The 16,311-nt window shown below is 44.7% G+C and overlaps 1 protein-coding gene across 1 annotated transcript; it reads left to right on the forward strand.

Moving 5' to 3' along the window:
- Positions 1–4,241: 4,241 nt before the first annotated feature.
- LOC115396693 (proton-coupled amino acid transporter 1-like) lies at positions 4,242–14,759 on the forward strand. Its single transcript, XM_030102681.1, has 7 exons — positions 4,242–4,253; positions 5,176–5,238; positions 7,742–7,969; positions 8,649–8,747; positions 9,039–9,205; positions 9,326–9,495; positions 14,485–14,759. Exons 1-7 carry the CDS (start codon positions 4,242–4,244, stop codon positions 14,757–14,759), a joined length of 1,014 nt encoding a protein of 337 aa, XP_029958541.1.
- Positions 14,760–16,311: the final 1,552 nt, after the last annotated feature.

Raw genomic sequence — 16,311 nt, forward strand, 5'->3', positions numbered from 1 at the left:
ATGCAAACTCCACACAGAAAGGTCCAAGTCCCAGCTGGTACTTGAACCCAGGACCTGTTTGCTGTAAGACAAGAGTGCTAATCATTGAGCCGCTGTGCAAATCCAGATCCAAAAAATATGAATCTACTCCCAGAGGCAATATAATTGGATCCCCTTTAAGAAACCACAGTGTAGACTCCTCTGCATATCTTCTGCAGAAATTGAATTTTTGTTCAACTTTAATAAAAATTTGATTGCAAAATGTACAATTCAGCACCAGAAACAAGGAGACAGCAAAGTTGAAAGCAGTCCCAGAGACTAAAAGATTATCATGCATTCGAGACAGTATAGAGGAGCCCATCCTGAGCTTCATGGTGCCTCCAGGGCCTTTATTTGATTCCACTGCTGTATGTTGTTTTCAAATCTCTTTCGGATGACTTCGGTTTTCTGCCTGATTCACATACGTTGGTGCGTGGAGGTATGTTGTTTCACACGTGTCAGTTTTCCTGTAGCTGATGTGACTCATGAGGCTTCCTGTGGAGATTCTGCTCTTCAGCCCGCTATAAAACTTTCTGCTCCTGCCGTGAGTCAGAGGTCAGACACCTGCCGGCCGCCGACAGGCAGAAGCAGTCGACTGCTTATCCCTCTCTCACTCTGCTTTCAGGGGAAGGAGGAATGAGGAAGGGGGGGGGTGGAGGGCGGCTGGCTGCAGTCTGTTCCCACAGAGCAGACCTGAGCTGATGTGAAGAACAGCTGGATGAGGGGGGAGGGAGGGGACGCCGCCATGCTACGTGGCGTTTTCCGTTCTGACCGTAGGCCGAGGATGGAGAGACACAGCGGGGGGAGGGAAGAGGGGGAGGTGTTGTATTAACGTGACTCTCTCCTCCCACGTCACTTATTCTCTCCTTCACTCCTCACTTTGCAGACATTTTCTTCTTTTATTTGCCCTTTTCTCCCCCCTCGCTCTCTTTGCACTCGCACCCTCCCCCCTGTGTTTTCCTCCCCCATTTCTCCCCCCTCTCTGCAGACGTGGCAGTGGTCTCTGTGGATTTGAGCTGCAGAGCTGTAATTATTCTCTGGTACAGTTACATGAAGCTGCAGGTCTGATGACCGTGATGTTTCTACACGCCTGTGCCACGTTTTACACACACGCGCACACACACACACACACACACACACACACACACACACACACACACACACACACACACACACACACACACACGTCTGAGGCTGATGAAACTGTTTCCTGTGTGTTTCGGCTGATGTTTCAGCTTCTGTATGTATAAACTGCACACAGATCAAAGATTACCACATACAGGAAAAAAAAAAAAAACGTCATATTTACAAAACCTCTCCCAGCTGAGGTGTGCAGGTTTAAAGGAACGCCTAAAGAGCTGCATTTATGTGTTTTGGGTTATGTAAGAACCCGAGTGCAAAAAGCCTTCAGTTTGCATTTTCTAGGGATCTGAGTTTAAACAGCCACCAGAAAAAGGAAAAAACAAATCTGCAGCTGCAAAGATCTGAGAATAAAGCAAAGTCAACTTTAATCGTTCTGATTCGCCGGTACACTTTTTCAGAAATTGCACTGATGGGTTTTATTTCTATAATTATTGACTCGCCGTTGTATTGCTGCCAAGTTACAGCTGATGTGTTCCACTGATAAAGTTATGTAAGCACACTCTCATGAAGAAAACACAGTGCCATGTGTTGCTGTTTGGCTTTAAAATTACTTTGGAACTTCAACAGAAAACAAAAAAAAAACAAACAAAAAAAAACTTAATGAAGGGATTTCACTTGTACGGCACTACTTTTTAAACTCGGGGCAGACTTATATTGTTTCCAAGCTGCAACTGAAGAGTTTCTCTCATGAACTTATATAAAATTGCATGCAAAAGTGTCCATACGTCTTGATGTTTTCTACATTTTGACACATAAACCATAAATATATGGTTTATTCCACATTTTTCCATTTTTATATGCAAACTAAAAAACAAAGAAATCTATGTATCATTTTCCTCCAAATTCACAACTATGTGACACAAGTTGGTCTTTCACACAAAAGCCAAATAAAACACATTTACATTTGTGGATGTAAGACGACAAAATGTGGAAATGTGTGGTGTGTCAGCACTACAAACCACAGTAAATCCTGAGTTACATTTTACTTTTTGACCTGCAGACTTCCTTGAAATGATCAAACTGTACATCTTGGTTCAGCTTCATATTTTAGATTAAAAGTGTCAACATTTCCCTCAAATAATGTGCAACGTTTTAAGCATGTGCCTTTCTCACGTCCTGAGATAAGGAGGCCGGAAACAGCTCTGATTAAACAATTTTTCAAATAGTTTTCCACAGCTGTATTGTATTTGCAGATTACTTAAGAGCCGCAATTTAATGTGATGGCCTGAAAACTCTGGAATTTCTCCACCATAAAAAAATAAAAATAAAAAAATAAAAAAAATACATGAACTCACTGAACAATTGAGGAACAGCTTTATGCAGATGACACACTGCTGTAAGTTGCTGTTTGGATTTACAATCCTGTACAACAAATCTTGAATGGGCTTCATACTTTTAAGTGATATCAACAATTTCTCATATATAGGGACTTGAAATAATTTATTTCAAACTTTTGTAGGCACCGTGCTAGCTTTAAAGCTGTGTTCGGGTTTAATGCAGACCTTCTTAGACTTCCTGTTTACCTGCAAACGTTGTGTAATACACTCCCAGACAGCCTGGAAGCAAGCAGCTGCAGGATGGAGGGAGGAGGAACCTGAAAATCTGAACATCAAAGCTGAGTTTTAACCAGCGTTTCCTCCATAAAGTCGCAGCGGCTCTTAAAATGAAGCCGGCAGCTCGGCGGCACACAGGAGGACCATTTACTGTGATGGATGTTTTGGCTTCAGACCGACTGCTCCTCCTCCTCGTCCTCCTTTTCCTCCTCCTCCTCCTCCTCTGCTTCATGCATAACAGCAGAAACTCAATATAAATGCACTCAGAGCAGAATTTGTTGGCCCTAATCTTTTTTTTTTTTTTTTTTGCTTTTCTGCACAGTGGCACATAGTTAGAAGTGTAAATCACATGTTTGTCTCACTTAAAAACTGAACTATAGAACTTAGAATTAGAAATAGAAACTTCACAGAGACCTCAAGAATTAAACCAAACACCAAAACATCTATATAACTTTTTAAAAGCTGGAATTTGCTCAAAATGTTTTTAATTTAAAGCTGCTCCACACATGAGGAAGGAGATAATGAAATGTGGGCGACTGACAGTGCATTTAAGGAAACTGCGATTTCGTGGAAAAAGACGAACACTGATCATGAAGATGATAGCTGAGTCCTGCTGGTGATCCTCTGTGGTTTCTTCCACCTGAGCTGTTTACTGTTCCTCCATCTGAATGTTTCAGAGTGACGGTGTGTTCGAGGGAACTCTGTGATTTTGTGGATCCTGCAGGCAGCTCTGAATCTCTGAACAGAGGTTCTCAACCTGTAATTACACCCGCAGGCTTCTGTCTCTCACAGATCTGTGAAGAACAGACTGTTCACAAACCTCCGAGGAGGCCTGAACCATGAGGAATGACTCGTTCCAGTCAGATGACAGCTTGTCCGGTCGGGGCCGGACCGGATCCTCCACGGGCCCAGAGACGCTCAAGTCATTAAAACTTTTAATCGTCAACATTTTCAAGTTGTGAGTGTTTGTTTTCATGACAGTTATGCTTGGAGCCACTGAAAATGCAATTTTTTGGAAATATTCTGGTTCAGTCTCCATGGAAACGGGTGAAAACGCAACTTTTCTGAAACACTGCTACTGATGATACGAATGTCGGTGTACTCGCCACTGTTAAGGTTTCTAGTGTAATGTTCTCTGTACGGGTAACAGGACAAGGGAATAAATGGAATCAATTTAAAGCTAAATGAACGCATACATGAATTATACAATTTTTCTCTTTAAAATCAGAACCAGTCACTTTATTCAGAATTAAGTTTAATTTGGAATGGTCATTTTTGGAATTAGGTGTTTTAAACATTATTTTTAATCTTTTTAAAACAGATTTGATTTTTATTCTGAATTAAAGGGGAATTAAATCATGTAAAAGTAGCCAGTGTAGCTGAATCACAGGTTTCCTCTCAGAAACACCAATGGGCAGTTTTGAATTAAAACCAGCAGTGATGAGAAGTAGTAAAAGTGTTGTCGACTGCATCTTTAATTAGTTTGTTGTGCAGAGTCATAATGTTGTGGCGGGTGTTTCTGCTCTAATGGTTTCCATGGTAACCATTAGTGGTTGTTGTTCATTCGAGATCGTAAAAATTAAATAAATAAAAAAAATGTTTTGAAAAATGATGGCAAACCAACTTTAAGAAAAAAACCTGTCAATATTGAGCCCATGAATGAAGAATCATATAATTCAATCACTCTGTTATCACTTTTTATAAGTTTTGATAGAAATATGTATTTTTTATATATATATTTGTATAAACACCAAATTCAATGACAAAACTGAAAAGTTTTTGTCCAGATGTAAATGACCTCCATGGCCCACTTGCAATACCTGTGATGACCAGCAGGGGGCCGCAGATTAGCTTTTTAGTAGTGATGGAGAGACGAAGCTTCATAAAGCTTCATTAACCACTGTCTTTTTTTCTGAAGCCACTAGATGGTGCTATCTGTTCAAGAAATGTTTGAAAGCTCACTTCATTGCCAGTACTTCAGCCTCAATCTTACAACCAAGAGTGTCATCTAGAGGCTTCAGAAAACAAAGACAGTGGTTCATGAAGCTTCATCTCTCCATCACTACTTTTCAGAGCTATGACCCTGACCAAGCACCTTCTCCTGACAGTGTCTCGTGGCAGACTTCTCAGTGTACATCAGTCAGTCAGATATCATGAAGCTCAGTCAGACTCCTGAGAGGAAGAAACATCCTTTTATTTTCCTGCTGTGGTGTCAAAAACCTCGAGAGGCAGCACAAACACCGCAAGTAGAGTTTACCCCACAGCTTTGGTTGTGTGGTCAGAATGAAGGAGTCCAAAGAGACTTTCAGACCCATCGATACCGAAAACAGTCTGATGTCTGGTTTGTTCAAGTAGCTTAGAAAACTGCAGCATTTCCAGTGGAAATGAGCCGGATCAGAGCGCGATGTGAATGTTTTGGTGAGAACTCTCGTCCCTCTCTTCTGTGATTGTGTTCCCGCAGGCTGTTATCTGCAGCTCCGTCGCCGCCCGCCTGCTTCATCTACAGGGGACGAGCGGCAGGAAGGTGAGATAAGTTCTGACTTTCATTTGCAGACATCTGATCCACAGCCGTCGACTCTTTCAGTCTGAGATTAAATCGGGGAGCTTTCAGCTTTCAGTCTGCGGCGTGCTTGGACCAGTCCGATGAAAGAAGCAACAAGCGGCGCTCGGCTCGGAGTCGCTGTTGTTTCTGAACATGTTCCTGCAGGTACAGGTAAAGGGAGCAGATGGAGATAAGGTCAAAGTCGGGCAGACAGACACCGGCTAGGGAAAAAACTCTCAAGATCATGTCAAACTTAAAAAGCAGCAGTAATTTTGTTTAATATCAGCAATAAGAAGAGGAGCTGCTTGTACCTCAGAGTACAGATTACTCTCTCAGAGAATATGATGTGTTTCACACCAAGATGAAATCAGACAAGGAGTTCCCACAGACAGACGTTAAACTCTCCAATCAACCAATGAGCTGCAGATCCTGGTTGATATGGTGATCCCAGAGGAGCAGACATAGAATGTGTAACAGGTTCATGACGTAAAATAGAAAACTTCCTTCAGTGTGAGCCACAAACCGGTGAGATGTTGATGTTATAGAAGCTCCATTCACACGGCGCTTCAAAATGATGCATTTTCAGTTTCTCCGAGCGCTGCTGTCACGTAAATTACCCCCAAAGCACTTTCACTAGAAACACGTTCTCCATAGAAGGTTCCAGACGGACGAAGCCTGAGTCTCCTGGAGAGACGAGGAGCTGCAGGGCGGCGAGTGTTTGCTCTCCTCAGAGAGTCTCCACTTTTCACCACCGGCTGTGACCTCCTGCTGCTGAGGGCCCCATGTGCTGTGGCCCCTCTAGCAGGAGCCACACACACACACACACACACACACACACACACACACACACACACACACACACAGAGTCCTCACCTATCAGAGGTTAGCCGAGGCCACGTGGAGTGAACACATGTTGTACTATCGTCTTAAATGGATCTTCAGCGTACGTGTGTACACGTGTAAGATCTTTAACATGAGTTGACCATCTTCAGTGTTTGTTGACTTTTTTTTTTTTTTGCATTATAAAATGCTTCTGCAGCTCTGGAAACCACACAAAGTGTCTCATTTCTGTTGGGAGGAATTAAGTTTTACTGAAGCATCTGAATACATGTGACAATAAGACATCCGTCCATCAGCAGACATGTGGAGTGTGTGTTTCAGACGTCTCATGGTCACAGAGTGTTTCTCCTTCATCACTGACAGCTGAACACTCCCCTCCCATCACACTGCTGAAGCAGCTCCAGTCTCCAAACTGACAGTAGAAGTCTCTCTGACACTCAGTGAACCAGCACAGCTCCTCCTGCTGGTCACACATCCACTCCAGGAACTCTCTCTCTCTCTCTCTCTCTCTCTCTCTCTCTCTCTCTCTCTCTCTCTCTCTCTCTCTCTCTCTCTCTCTCACACACACACACACACACACAGACACACACACACACACACACACACACACACACACACACACACAGTCTTGTATTTCTATTCTTGTGGGGACCGTCCATTGACTCCCATTCATGTCTAGCCCCTAACCCTCACCCTAAACCTAACCCAAAACTCAAGTCTTAACTTTCAAAAGGTCTGTCCAAAATTGTCCTCACTTTGCAAAAATGTCCTTGCTCTGTTGGTTAAAAACTCATTCTGGTCCTCACAATTGAGTATGTACCAGAACACACCCACACACACAACCAGCTCATGTTGCTCCCTCAGGTTTTGTTTTTAATATTTCAATGTTTTTTCAGGATTTAAATTGAAAAATAAAGTTTGACTCATCCTGCACACACACTTGTTTCTAGTTGGCCTCCATCAAAGTTGTAACAGAAAGTGATCTGATGCATCATCACAACATGGAAATTCAGTTCATCATTTCTAAAACTTTATCTGTTCATTTCTCTCCATTAACTTTCTGATTATTTGTTTGACAGTAATTTCATGTTTGACATGTGTGTTGTTTTTGAAATATAGAATGATATATTATAGTTGGAAGTGTCTCCTGAGAAATATTTAGCCTCTTGGGCAAATGTAATAGATGGTTCAGTGTTTGTCATCAAAGTTTTACTTCTCCGAGTTTCCTGAATTTTCTCTTGGTTCTCTTGTTCCTACAATTCCTCCATTCACCGTTAGTTGTCGAAGTCATTTTGTTCTGTAATACAGCTTTTGACCACCAGATGGAGACATCACACCAGTTTTACTATCAGCTCTCAGTATGAGTTGTTTTCGCTTCAGAACGAGAGAACATTTCTCAGCAGAATGGACTTTAACCTGATCTTAATCAGAGTCCAGATGTTAAGACGCTCTCCTCTCTCTCTCCATCTCTCTCTCTCTCCTCTCCTCTCTCTCTCTCTCTGTCTCTCTCTCCTGTCTCTCTCTCTCTCGGCTCTCCTCTCTACTCTCTCTCTCTTCTCTCTCTCTCTCTCTCTCTCTCTCTCTCTCTCTCTCTCTCTCTCTCTCTCTCTCTCTCTCTCTCTCTCTCTCTCCGTCCCGTCTGCAGGTGGTGGAAGCTGCCAACGCCACCACCTTCAACTGCCACATCAACTACACCAACCAGACCCAGGTGCTGGTGCCCAGCTTCGACTCGCGCCTCTACATGCTCTGCTTCCTGCCCGCCTTCATCCTGCTGGTCTTCACGCCCAACCTGAAGTTCCTGGCTCCGCTGTCACTGGTGGCCAACCTGATGATGACGGCCAGCCTGGTCCTGATCTACTTCTACTCTCTGACCGTGAGACTCCGACTCCTCCATCTTTCACAATAGACTCTCAGAGTCAGAGAGTCGGGGATTCAGACCTCAGTCATGAAGCTCTCCCCCTGCAGGAGGGGACAATTACATTAAATGCAGTGATTACAGAGACAGAATAAAACAGGAAATACAAGAGAAGAATGTACATGAAGAAGTAAACTGATTAATAACACTGAGAGACAGAAAAGGTTAAAATATCTCAATAAATTGTTTAAAAATTGTTAAAAGTGAATAAAGTTCTATAAAATAATGACATATTAGGATAATATACTTTATTATATTCATATTATGTAATAATGAATCGTATTAGAATGCAAATTTCCAATGTATTGATCATAATAATTACAAAGTGATTAGTTTTAAGCATATAAAATACTGAGAAGATATTAAAATTGCTTGAAATTATTTAAAAAACAGATTAAACCAATGAAATAACAAATGAAGCACATTAAAACAACAATTTTGAATAAACACGGCTTAATTAAGGCTCTTAAAATATGAGAGGAAAACTAAAATCAGCAAAATGTGATGAAAAACTCAAAGGAAACCAATCGCACAGAACAACAGTGGTGGAGCGCCCCCTGCTGGCCCACAGTGGATCCTGCAGGTGTAAATCCATCCAATTCCAGAATAACTCACCATGCTTCATCTCTGTCTGCAGAACATCACGTATCCCATCAACCTCCCCAAAGTGGGCCGAGCCAAAGACTACCCACTCTTCTTCGGGACGGCCATCTTTGCCTTCGAAGGCATCGGAGTGGTACGTGAGCAGCTTGAACCACGCCCGGTACAGACGGCGCCCGAAGCCTTTTGATACCTTGTGTGAACAGGAAGTGTGCGCCTGCATTGATTCTCTGGATTAGGACTTCAGATCACAGCTCTTTGCATTCACTCCTCACATTATCAGTTTTTCCATGATCTGCTCCGCCTCGTGACATGTCTCATGCTCTGCTCCGTGGTCTTCAACATCCTCCTCACGCGACGTCCCAGAGCAGAGCATCACATAAGCGAAATGGCCACATTAAATGTGTGTGTGTGTGTGTTTGTGCAGGTCCTTCCTCTGGAGAACAAGATGCAGAGGCCTCACACCTTCACCTTGGTGCTGTACCTGGGCATGGGCATCGTCACCTTCCTCTACATCAGCCTCGGCACCATCGAATACATGTGCTTTGGAGACGACATCGGAGGAAGCATCACACTCAACCTGCCCAACTGCTGGTGAGGACACACTCACACACACACACACACACACACACTCCTCTGCTATTAGCAAACAGACCCATGCAGCCCACCAGCAGGGTGTTATGGTGAGTTTCACTCCCCCCTCTCTTTGTGCAGGACCTACCAGACCGTGAAGCTCCTCTACTGCTTCGGGATCTTCATCACCTTCGCCCTGCAGTTCTACGTGCCGGCAGAGATCCTCATCCCCCCCGCGGTGGCCCGCGTGCCGCCGCGCTGGGAGACCGCCGTGGACCTGACGCTGCGCACCGTGCTGGTCATCTTCACATGTGAGTCTCAACCGTCCGCTCACACTTCAGAATCAAACGTGAAAAACAGGAGAAACGATAAAAACTCCAAATGAAATCCAGATAAAGCTGCGTGAGCGCCAAACCGTCTGAAACCATCACAGCAGCTTCCTCCATTGGAAGAGGAGTTAACCGCTGCCGATCGATGGTTAATCTGCAGCTAACGAGGAGGAAGGAGGCTGCCGCCCTCTTCATTGACTTCACTCTGAACATACGTGTTTGCTGCTCTGCTGCGTGAGCCGAGGAGCTCTGACATGAAACCTGCTGCTGCTTCACTCCTACAGTCCCAAGACAACTGCACACTTTCCAACACATGGAAGCAGAAACGCCATGAAACCCTTCATCTTTACAGCGGTTTCAGAGATCTGAGTCATTATTGATGTGAATGACATGAGTGGCAGGGACAGTCTGGGGCCTTAAATGAAAGTGTGTGTGTGTTTGTTTGCAAAAAACTTCAGTGTACTTTTCTGTTTGTGTGTATAGGATTGCGACTTTACTTGTCATTTTGTGTGTTTCACTTTCTGCATCTGTATGTTTCTGTCAATTGGTGTGTGTGTGTGTGCACGCGGAGGCTTGCTGATGAGCTCATAAAGTGGATGAATGCGTCCATGAGCCTCTTCATGTCTTCAGGTTACCTTCCAGCCGCCGCTCGCTCTCACCACGCGCCGGCGAGATGAGACGTGTTTCCTGCGGGAACTCGCCGCTGCTGCTGCCACACGCTCCACTGACGGAGTGTGTGAGTGTGTGTGTTTCCTCCTGCGGGGAGAACTCTTTGTTCTGTCTCTGGTCTCCTTTCGTCTCTTTTCATTGTTTCCACATGAGCTTGGATTGGAGCTGCAGGCAGTCACACTCTCACACAGTAATACTTCAGTGAAACACCCAGTGAGGGCCGAACCGGCACGGAATAATAAACACTACACACACACACACACACACACACACACACACACACACACACACACACACACACACACACACACACACCACATTTGCTGGATCAAGCAATCAAGCATACATTAATGATTTTTTTTTAATCATTTAAAGAATTAATTTCTTTTAAGTTTCTTTTAAATATCTTTTAAGGCAAATGCTGTGTAAAACACACTTCAGTTTGAAGGGATTTTGTCTGAGTTCATTGCAATATATTACCGGAGCTCATGTTTTGTTGAAAACAACATTGCTTGAGTTTCTTATTTGAATTTCACTTCCAGTGATCAAACATTTTCTTCAAAATAGACCACATATCCGCCGTATTGATCGTATTGCAGCGTCAGCGCAGACTAAAGTGGCCTGTAAGAGTACAGACGCTAGCTAGCTAAAACTAGCCTTGTGGCTAACTTGAGCTCAGTGCTCAGGCAAGAAAACATAGGACGGTTTGTCGCTTTAATTGTGAGTGACGCTGGCTGTTACTGCGGCTGAAACTCTCCAGTTACAAACTGTTTGACTGTATTTCCTCCGTTCGGGGAGATGAGCCGGTGAGTGGCAGCAGCAGCGATCAGACATGGCTGCCGACATTTCCTCTCCGTGTGCGTGTCACGAGACAGAGCACTCGGACGTAATGTGTTTGGACTGCTGTTCGATCACTTCATACATCCCAAACACACCTCTGGAGCGGCCTCACCCGGAGGAGCCGGACTCTCACCCTGACTTGAGGACAGACGGCCAGCAGGCGGTTCAAGACGCCGCCGCTCTGACCTGGTTTGTGCTCAACAAGCTCAGAATCAGTGAGTGAAAATCTGCAGCCAGTCTTGAAAGTGACTGCTAAAAAGCTGTTAGCGCCACCCAGAGTCTCCATGAAGTTTGGTTTTTTTTTTTTTTTTCTTCCTGGGGGTTCTGGGTGAATCCGTCAGGCTGCTCCTCCTCTGACTCTTCCTCTCCTTGTTTGTTTGCTCCTGGCGAGCTCCAAAGGTCCCCGCCTGGCATTTTGTGGCAGCACAATGGGCGTCGGAGAGGCGAGTGGCAGCTCATCACGCTGTCATTTCTCCCTGCGTCTCGCCGCCATGTTCCACTGCTTTCCTGCCCTTTTTACCCGACAGTCACTCACAGCCTTTTCTGCTGAAAGGCCACTTCCTGTGTGATGCCTGTCATTCTGTCAGATCTCAAGCGTTATCGTTTGGGCTGGATTTTATTTGTTGTTTCTGTTTTGTCACTATTTTTCTTGACCACAGAGCTTTAAAGGAATACTCCACCCAAAAAAACGATTTGGCCTCATTTTCTACTCACCCTCATGCTGAGAAACACTCTGGAGCACTTTTTTGACGTTTCAAATGCAGTTGGAGATGTTTGGGGATTTTCGTTGTCAACAAACAGGGACCGACAGAGCCCGACAGAAAAAATGGTCCATAAAATCCACAAAACGTTCCCATTTTCCTTCATACTGCTCGTCCGCTGTAATCCAAGTGTCCTGAGCGCGTAACGTCCATAATTAATTCTTAACGAGGTCATTTAGTACATTTTAAGAGCCCAAACAGGGCGCTCTCACACAGCTCCATTGCATGTCTGCGCGCGCACCCTGAACTACGGAAGCCGCGGCAGACCAAGCCAGATGCTTGCGCGCTTTCAGCGACTACTTTTCTAAATTGCAAGCGTAGAAGAAGAAGTTCCGCTGTTTATATTCTGCTGTGAGTGACCGAGCTGTGGCCAATCACAAAAGTGATTGGCTACTGTTTTAAAGCTTTGAATTCGGTGTCCTGCTGAAAGGGCACAAGCGTGTTGCTTGGTCTGCCGCGGCTTCCGTAGTTCAGGGTGCGCGCGCAGACATGCAATGGAGCTGTATGAGAGTGCCCTGTTTGGGCTCTTAAAATGTACTAAATGACCTCGTTAAGAATTAATTATGGACGTTACGCGCTCAGGACACTTGGATTACAGCAGACGAGCAGTATGAAGGAAAATGGGAACGTTTTGTGGATTTTATGGACCATTTTTTCTGTCGGGCTCTGTCGGTCCCTGTTTGTTGACAACGAAAATCCCCAAACATCTCCAACTGCATTTGAAACAGCAAAAAAGTGCTCCAGAGTGTTTCTCAGCATGAGGGTGAGTAGAAAATGAGGCCAAATCGTTTTTTGGGTGGAGTATTCCTTTAAAACTGCAGGAAATATTAAAATGAGGAAATAAAATTGGCTGGAGTTTACAGCCAACTTGGGTGTAGCAATGAGGGATGTCCCGATCTCACTTTCTGCTCCCAGATTCTCAGTTTTGAGTGTTGATCCTGATACTTTACTGTTCCAATACTCACAGGGAAATTGTTTTTTTTTTTATTTTTAACCTTTATTTAACCAGGTAGGTCCCATTGAGATTAAAAACCTCTTTTTCAAGGGAGTCCTGGGGGTCACAAAGTAATAAGTTACAATGCACAGTTCAATAAATTACAGTTGAAATCAATAACAATGACATGTAAAAGGTGCTGTCTCGAATGCTCTCAGCCTTGTTTTAAAAGAGCTCAAGGGAATGAGTTCACTCCATTTATAGTCGTTTTGCAACTTGTTCCAAGTGTAGGGAGCTGGATACTTTATATTGCAAAGGCAGAATTAAAAAAAAGAATTAATAAAATGTATTATTTTGAAAATCAACATTTAAATTTCCACTCGTCAAGTTTTCTTCACTTCCGTATTTGTTTCTTCTTTGCTTTGCTTTTTTAAATTATATATTAAATTGAATTATTTATTTATATCATTCAGATTTTTTTTCAATCATAATTATTGTAATTAAAAATGTTCAATTTACTAGTTTAATTCAACTTCCTAATGTAGTATGATTATTTTGTTACTTTTTTCTTGTTTCATTTAATTTATCATTTCAGATTTTCTTTAAATGATTTCTTTTTTTATATTGTATGTAAAAGAAAAACTTTTTTTCTTTTTTCATCAAATGTTTGATGTTAATCGTAAGATTTAATTAGAATTTAGGGACTTGATGTGTTTCAGTAAAGAAAATTCAGATATTTCAATTTTTTTTTTTTTTTCTGGATTTTGGGTGAAATTGTTCTCTTTGGGCTGCGTTTGTGTTCGTGGATGTGAACGTGGATGTTTTCATGTCCGGTACTCATGAATATAAGTTGTTTGTATTCAGGCGGCCGCCTCATTTCTCTCTGAGAACAACAGATTGCGGGCTGCGTGTCGGGTTTCCGTTCTGTTGGAGACGCCCGTCCCTTATTTCAAATGATGGCTTAACGAGGGATTGATATGCATTTATTCATAAGAACAGGCGGCCGAGGTGTGTGTTTATCCTCCTCTCGCTCACCGCCGGACCGTTTACCGCAATCATTTCACACAATAACTGCTGATCAACGCAGAGAGGCTGGAGAGCGGCGCCCAGACGCACCGGCCTCGAACACCCTCCGCCGCGTTCCCTCCTGTGGATCAGTGGACGTGTGTCAGAGCGGTTCGAACCCCAGTCCAGCCCTGTTTACATGACAGAGGCGCTCGAAGACCCTGAAAACGCAACTTTTTTCTGAACGATGCAACCGAACATTGTACAAGTGGATGAACAGGACTCCTGGTCCGTACTCTGCTGGGTTAAAAAAAAGCGATGAGTCTGACCAGCTGGCAGCGTCAGTTGAAGGATGTCTGTCGGTGGACATTCTGTCATTTCCGCTGCTTTTAGGAGCACATTCCTCAGATTTTGAAAGTTCTGTGTTCAATGAATATTCAGACCTGCTCCTCCTCCTCCTCCTCCTCCTCCTCCTCCTCCTCCTGCCTTCAGATGTGGTTTAAAGCGCGCCCTTCATCGTCCTCTCCTTGTAAGTGAGGCTTTATTCCCCGGCGGAGCGCAAGCGGCTCGTCCTCGTCGGCAGGTTAACGTGATGAACGCAGCGCAGAGCGCAGCTGATGTTCAAACACTGTTTGATCTGCTAATGAGAGCCAGCTTCATTCAGAGACTGAAACACACACACACACACACACACTGTGGGAGTGTGTTGTCGAGTACACACTCTCTGACGCTCCCTCCTCCCCCCTCTCTCCTCACGTGCAGGCGCCCTGGCCGTCCTCATCCCGGAGCTGGACCTGGTCATCTCCCTGGTGGGCTCGGTCAGCAGCAGTTTCCTGGCGCTCATCTTCCCGCCGCTGCTGCAGATCCTGACCTTCCACACGGAGGACCTGTCGCCGCTGGTCACTGTCAAGAACGCCATCATCAGCGTGGTGGGGCTGGTGGGCTTCCTGGCGGGGACGTACATCGCCATCGAGCAGATCATAGCCCGGAACGCCCTCAAACACGAAGAGACGCTCTCGCCGTTCATGGTGCAGTGATGCCGTTTTTAGGGCACATGTGGTTTTATTTCCTCCTGTTCCTCGCCGCTGTCGGACGCCGTCTTCACGGCGCTGATCGGTGGGACTGGTGGCGTCCCGTTTTATGTCGCTTCAGTGAGTCTGGCTGAAGCCATGTTTTATCGTCACCGCATTCTGAGTAGATCGGCGCGTCTCTGACTCCTCCAAGCTAACCTCATTTTTGCACTTTAATTTTTGCCTTATTCTGATTCACACACAAAAACACACTTTGCAAATCTGCCTCCAAACGTCACAAAGTTCCTGAGGACGACGCATTTCTTCTGCATCTCGTTCTCATTTCTAGCTCATCACATGACCTATTCAAAGATTTCAGGTTACCGTGGAAACGGCTGAGGAGTCAGAACAACAATCAGAAACCGGACGACTGTCGCTCAGCAGGATTTTACTTTTTATCTGGAAAAAGCTCTGGAGATGAAGCCGTTACTGAATGTAACGTGTTACTTCTACTAAAAAAAAGGAAGTAATTAGTGGCTGAAGTTAATCAGTTTGAAGCAACACATCCACTCCTGTTGATGAATTGTGCAACAACCCATCAGATAAAATACAGCCCAGGATTTTGAAAATGGAGAAACTGGAGAGCGGAGCCGAAGCCTGAGGACCAACTGCCTTCACCTTTTGGCCACCGTACTCCAGCCTGGGTTGGTGGTTTGTCTCCCGGCCGGGATAATCGTGAGTTGAACACGTGCAGCTGAAGTTGGCGAGCCGATTGTGGGGTAGAATGCTGCTGATGCATGTTGTTGCTCCAGGTTAAACTGGCAGTGGAGGATGTGCCGGAAGAGCCTCCGCTGGCTAGCCGCTAACGCGCGGGCCAACGACAGCAGCAACCCTTATACCATCAGCAAGAGGAGCCACTTGGCCCCCCCTGGAGCCGCCGCTAGCCTAGCAAACAAACTAATGCACCAACTGCCAATGACAGGAGCGACTTCACTCCACAGCGAGGACTGCAGACAGTTAGCCGGAAGCTAGCACGCAGCAGGCTACGCTCCACGCTGAAGTTCCCTACCAGTAAGACAAGTTTAAAAGGTGCTTTGTTCACTCGTGTCGGGTACAAGGCCCACATTCTTCCCAAATCTAAAGCAGAAGCTCAGAACGACGAGGAGTATGTGTCACTGTCACAGACATCTGAATTACTACAGCAACGAAAAGAGATGTGTACCGCACAAGAAAACTTGAAGGAATTTGTGAGAATGATCATGGACTCCTCTTACAGCAGACTGGAGGGGCTCGCAAAAGATGTACAGGAACTGAAAACAAGCCTGGAGTTTACTCAAAAGAGGATGAGCTCAAGTCAGATCAATCAGAACACTCTGAACGACACAGCTCGGTACAATCAGACTTTAGCATCGTCTGCGACAGTCGAATGGCCCAAACCAATAAAATGGACTATCTGGAGGGACAGTCCAGAAGAAACAACCTGGTATTTGATGGGATAATGGTGACTACAGGGGAGAGAGTCAGCAGAAAAAATAAAAAGGTTTTATGTGAAAACCTTCAGCTACAGCATGATATTGAG

Source organism: Salarias fasciatus, chromosome 2 (assembly GCF_902148845.1).
Source record: "Salarias fasciatus chromosome 2, fSalaFa1.1, whole genome shotgun sequence".
In the NCBI taxonomy this organism is placed as follows: Eukaryota; Metazoa; Chordata; class Actinopteri; order Blenniiformes; family Blenniidae; genus Salarias; species Salarias fasciatus.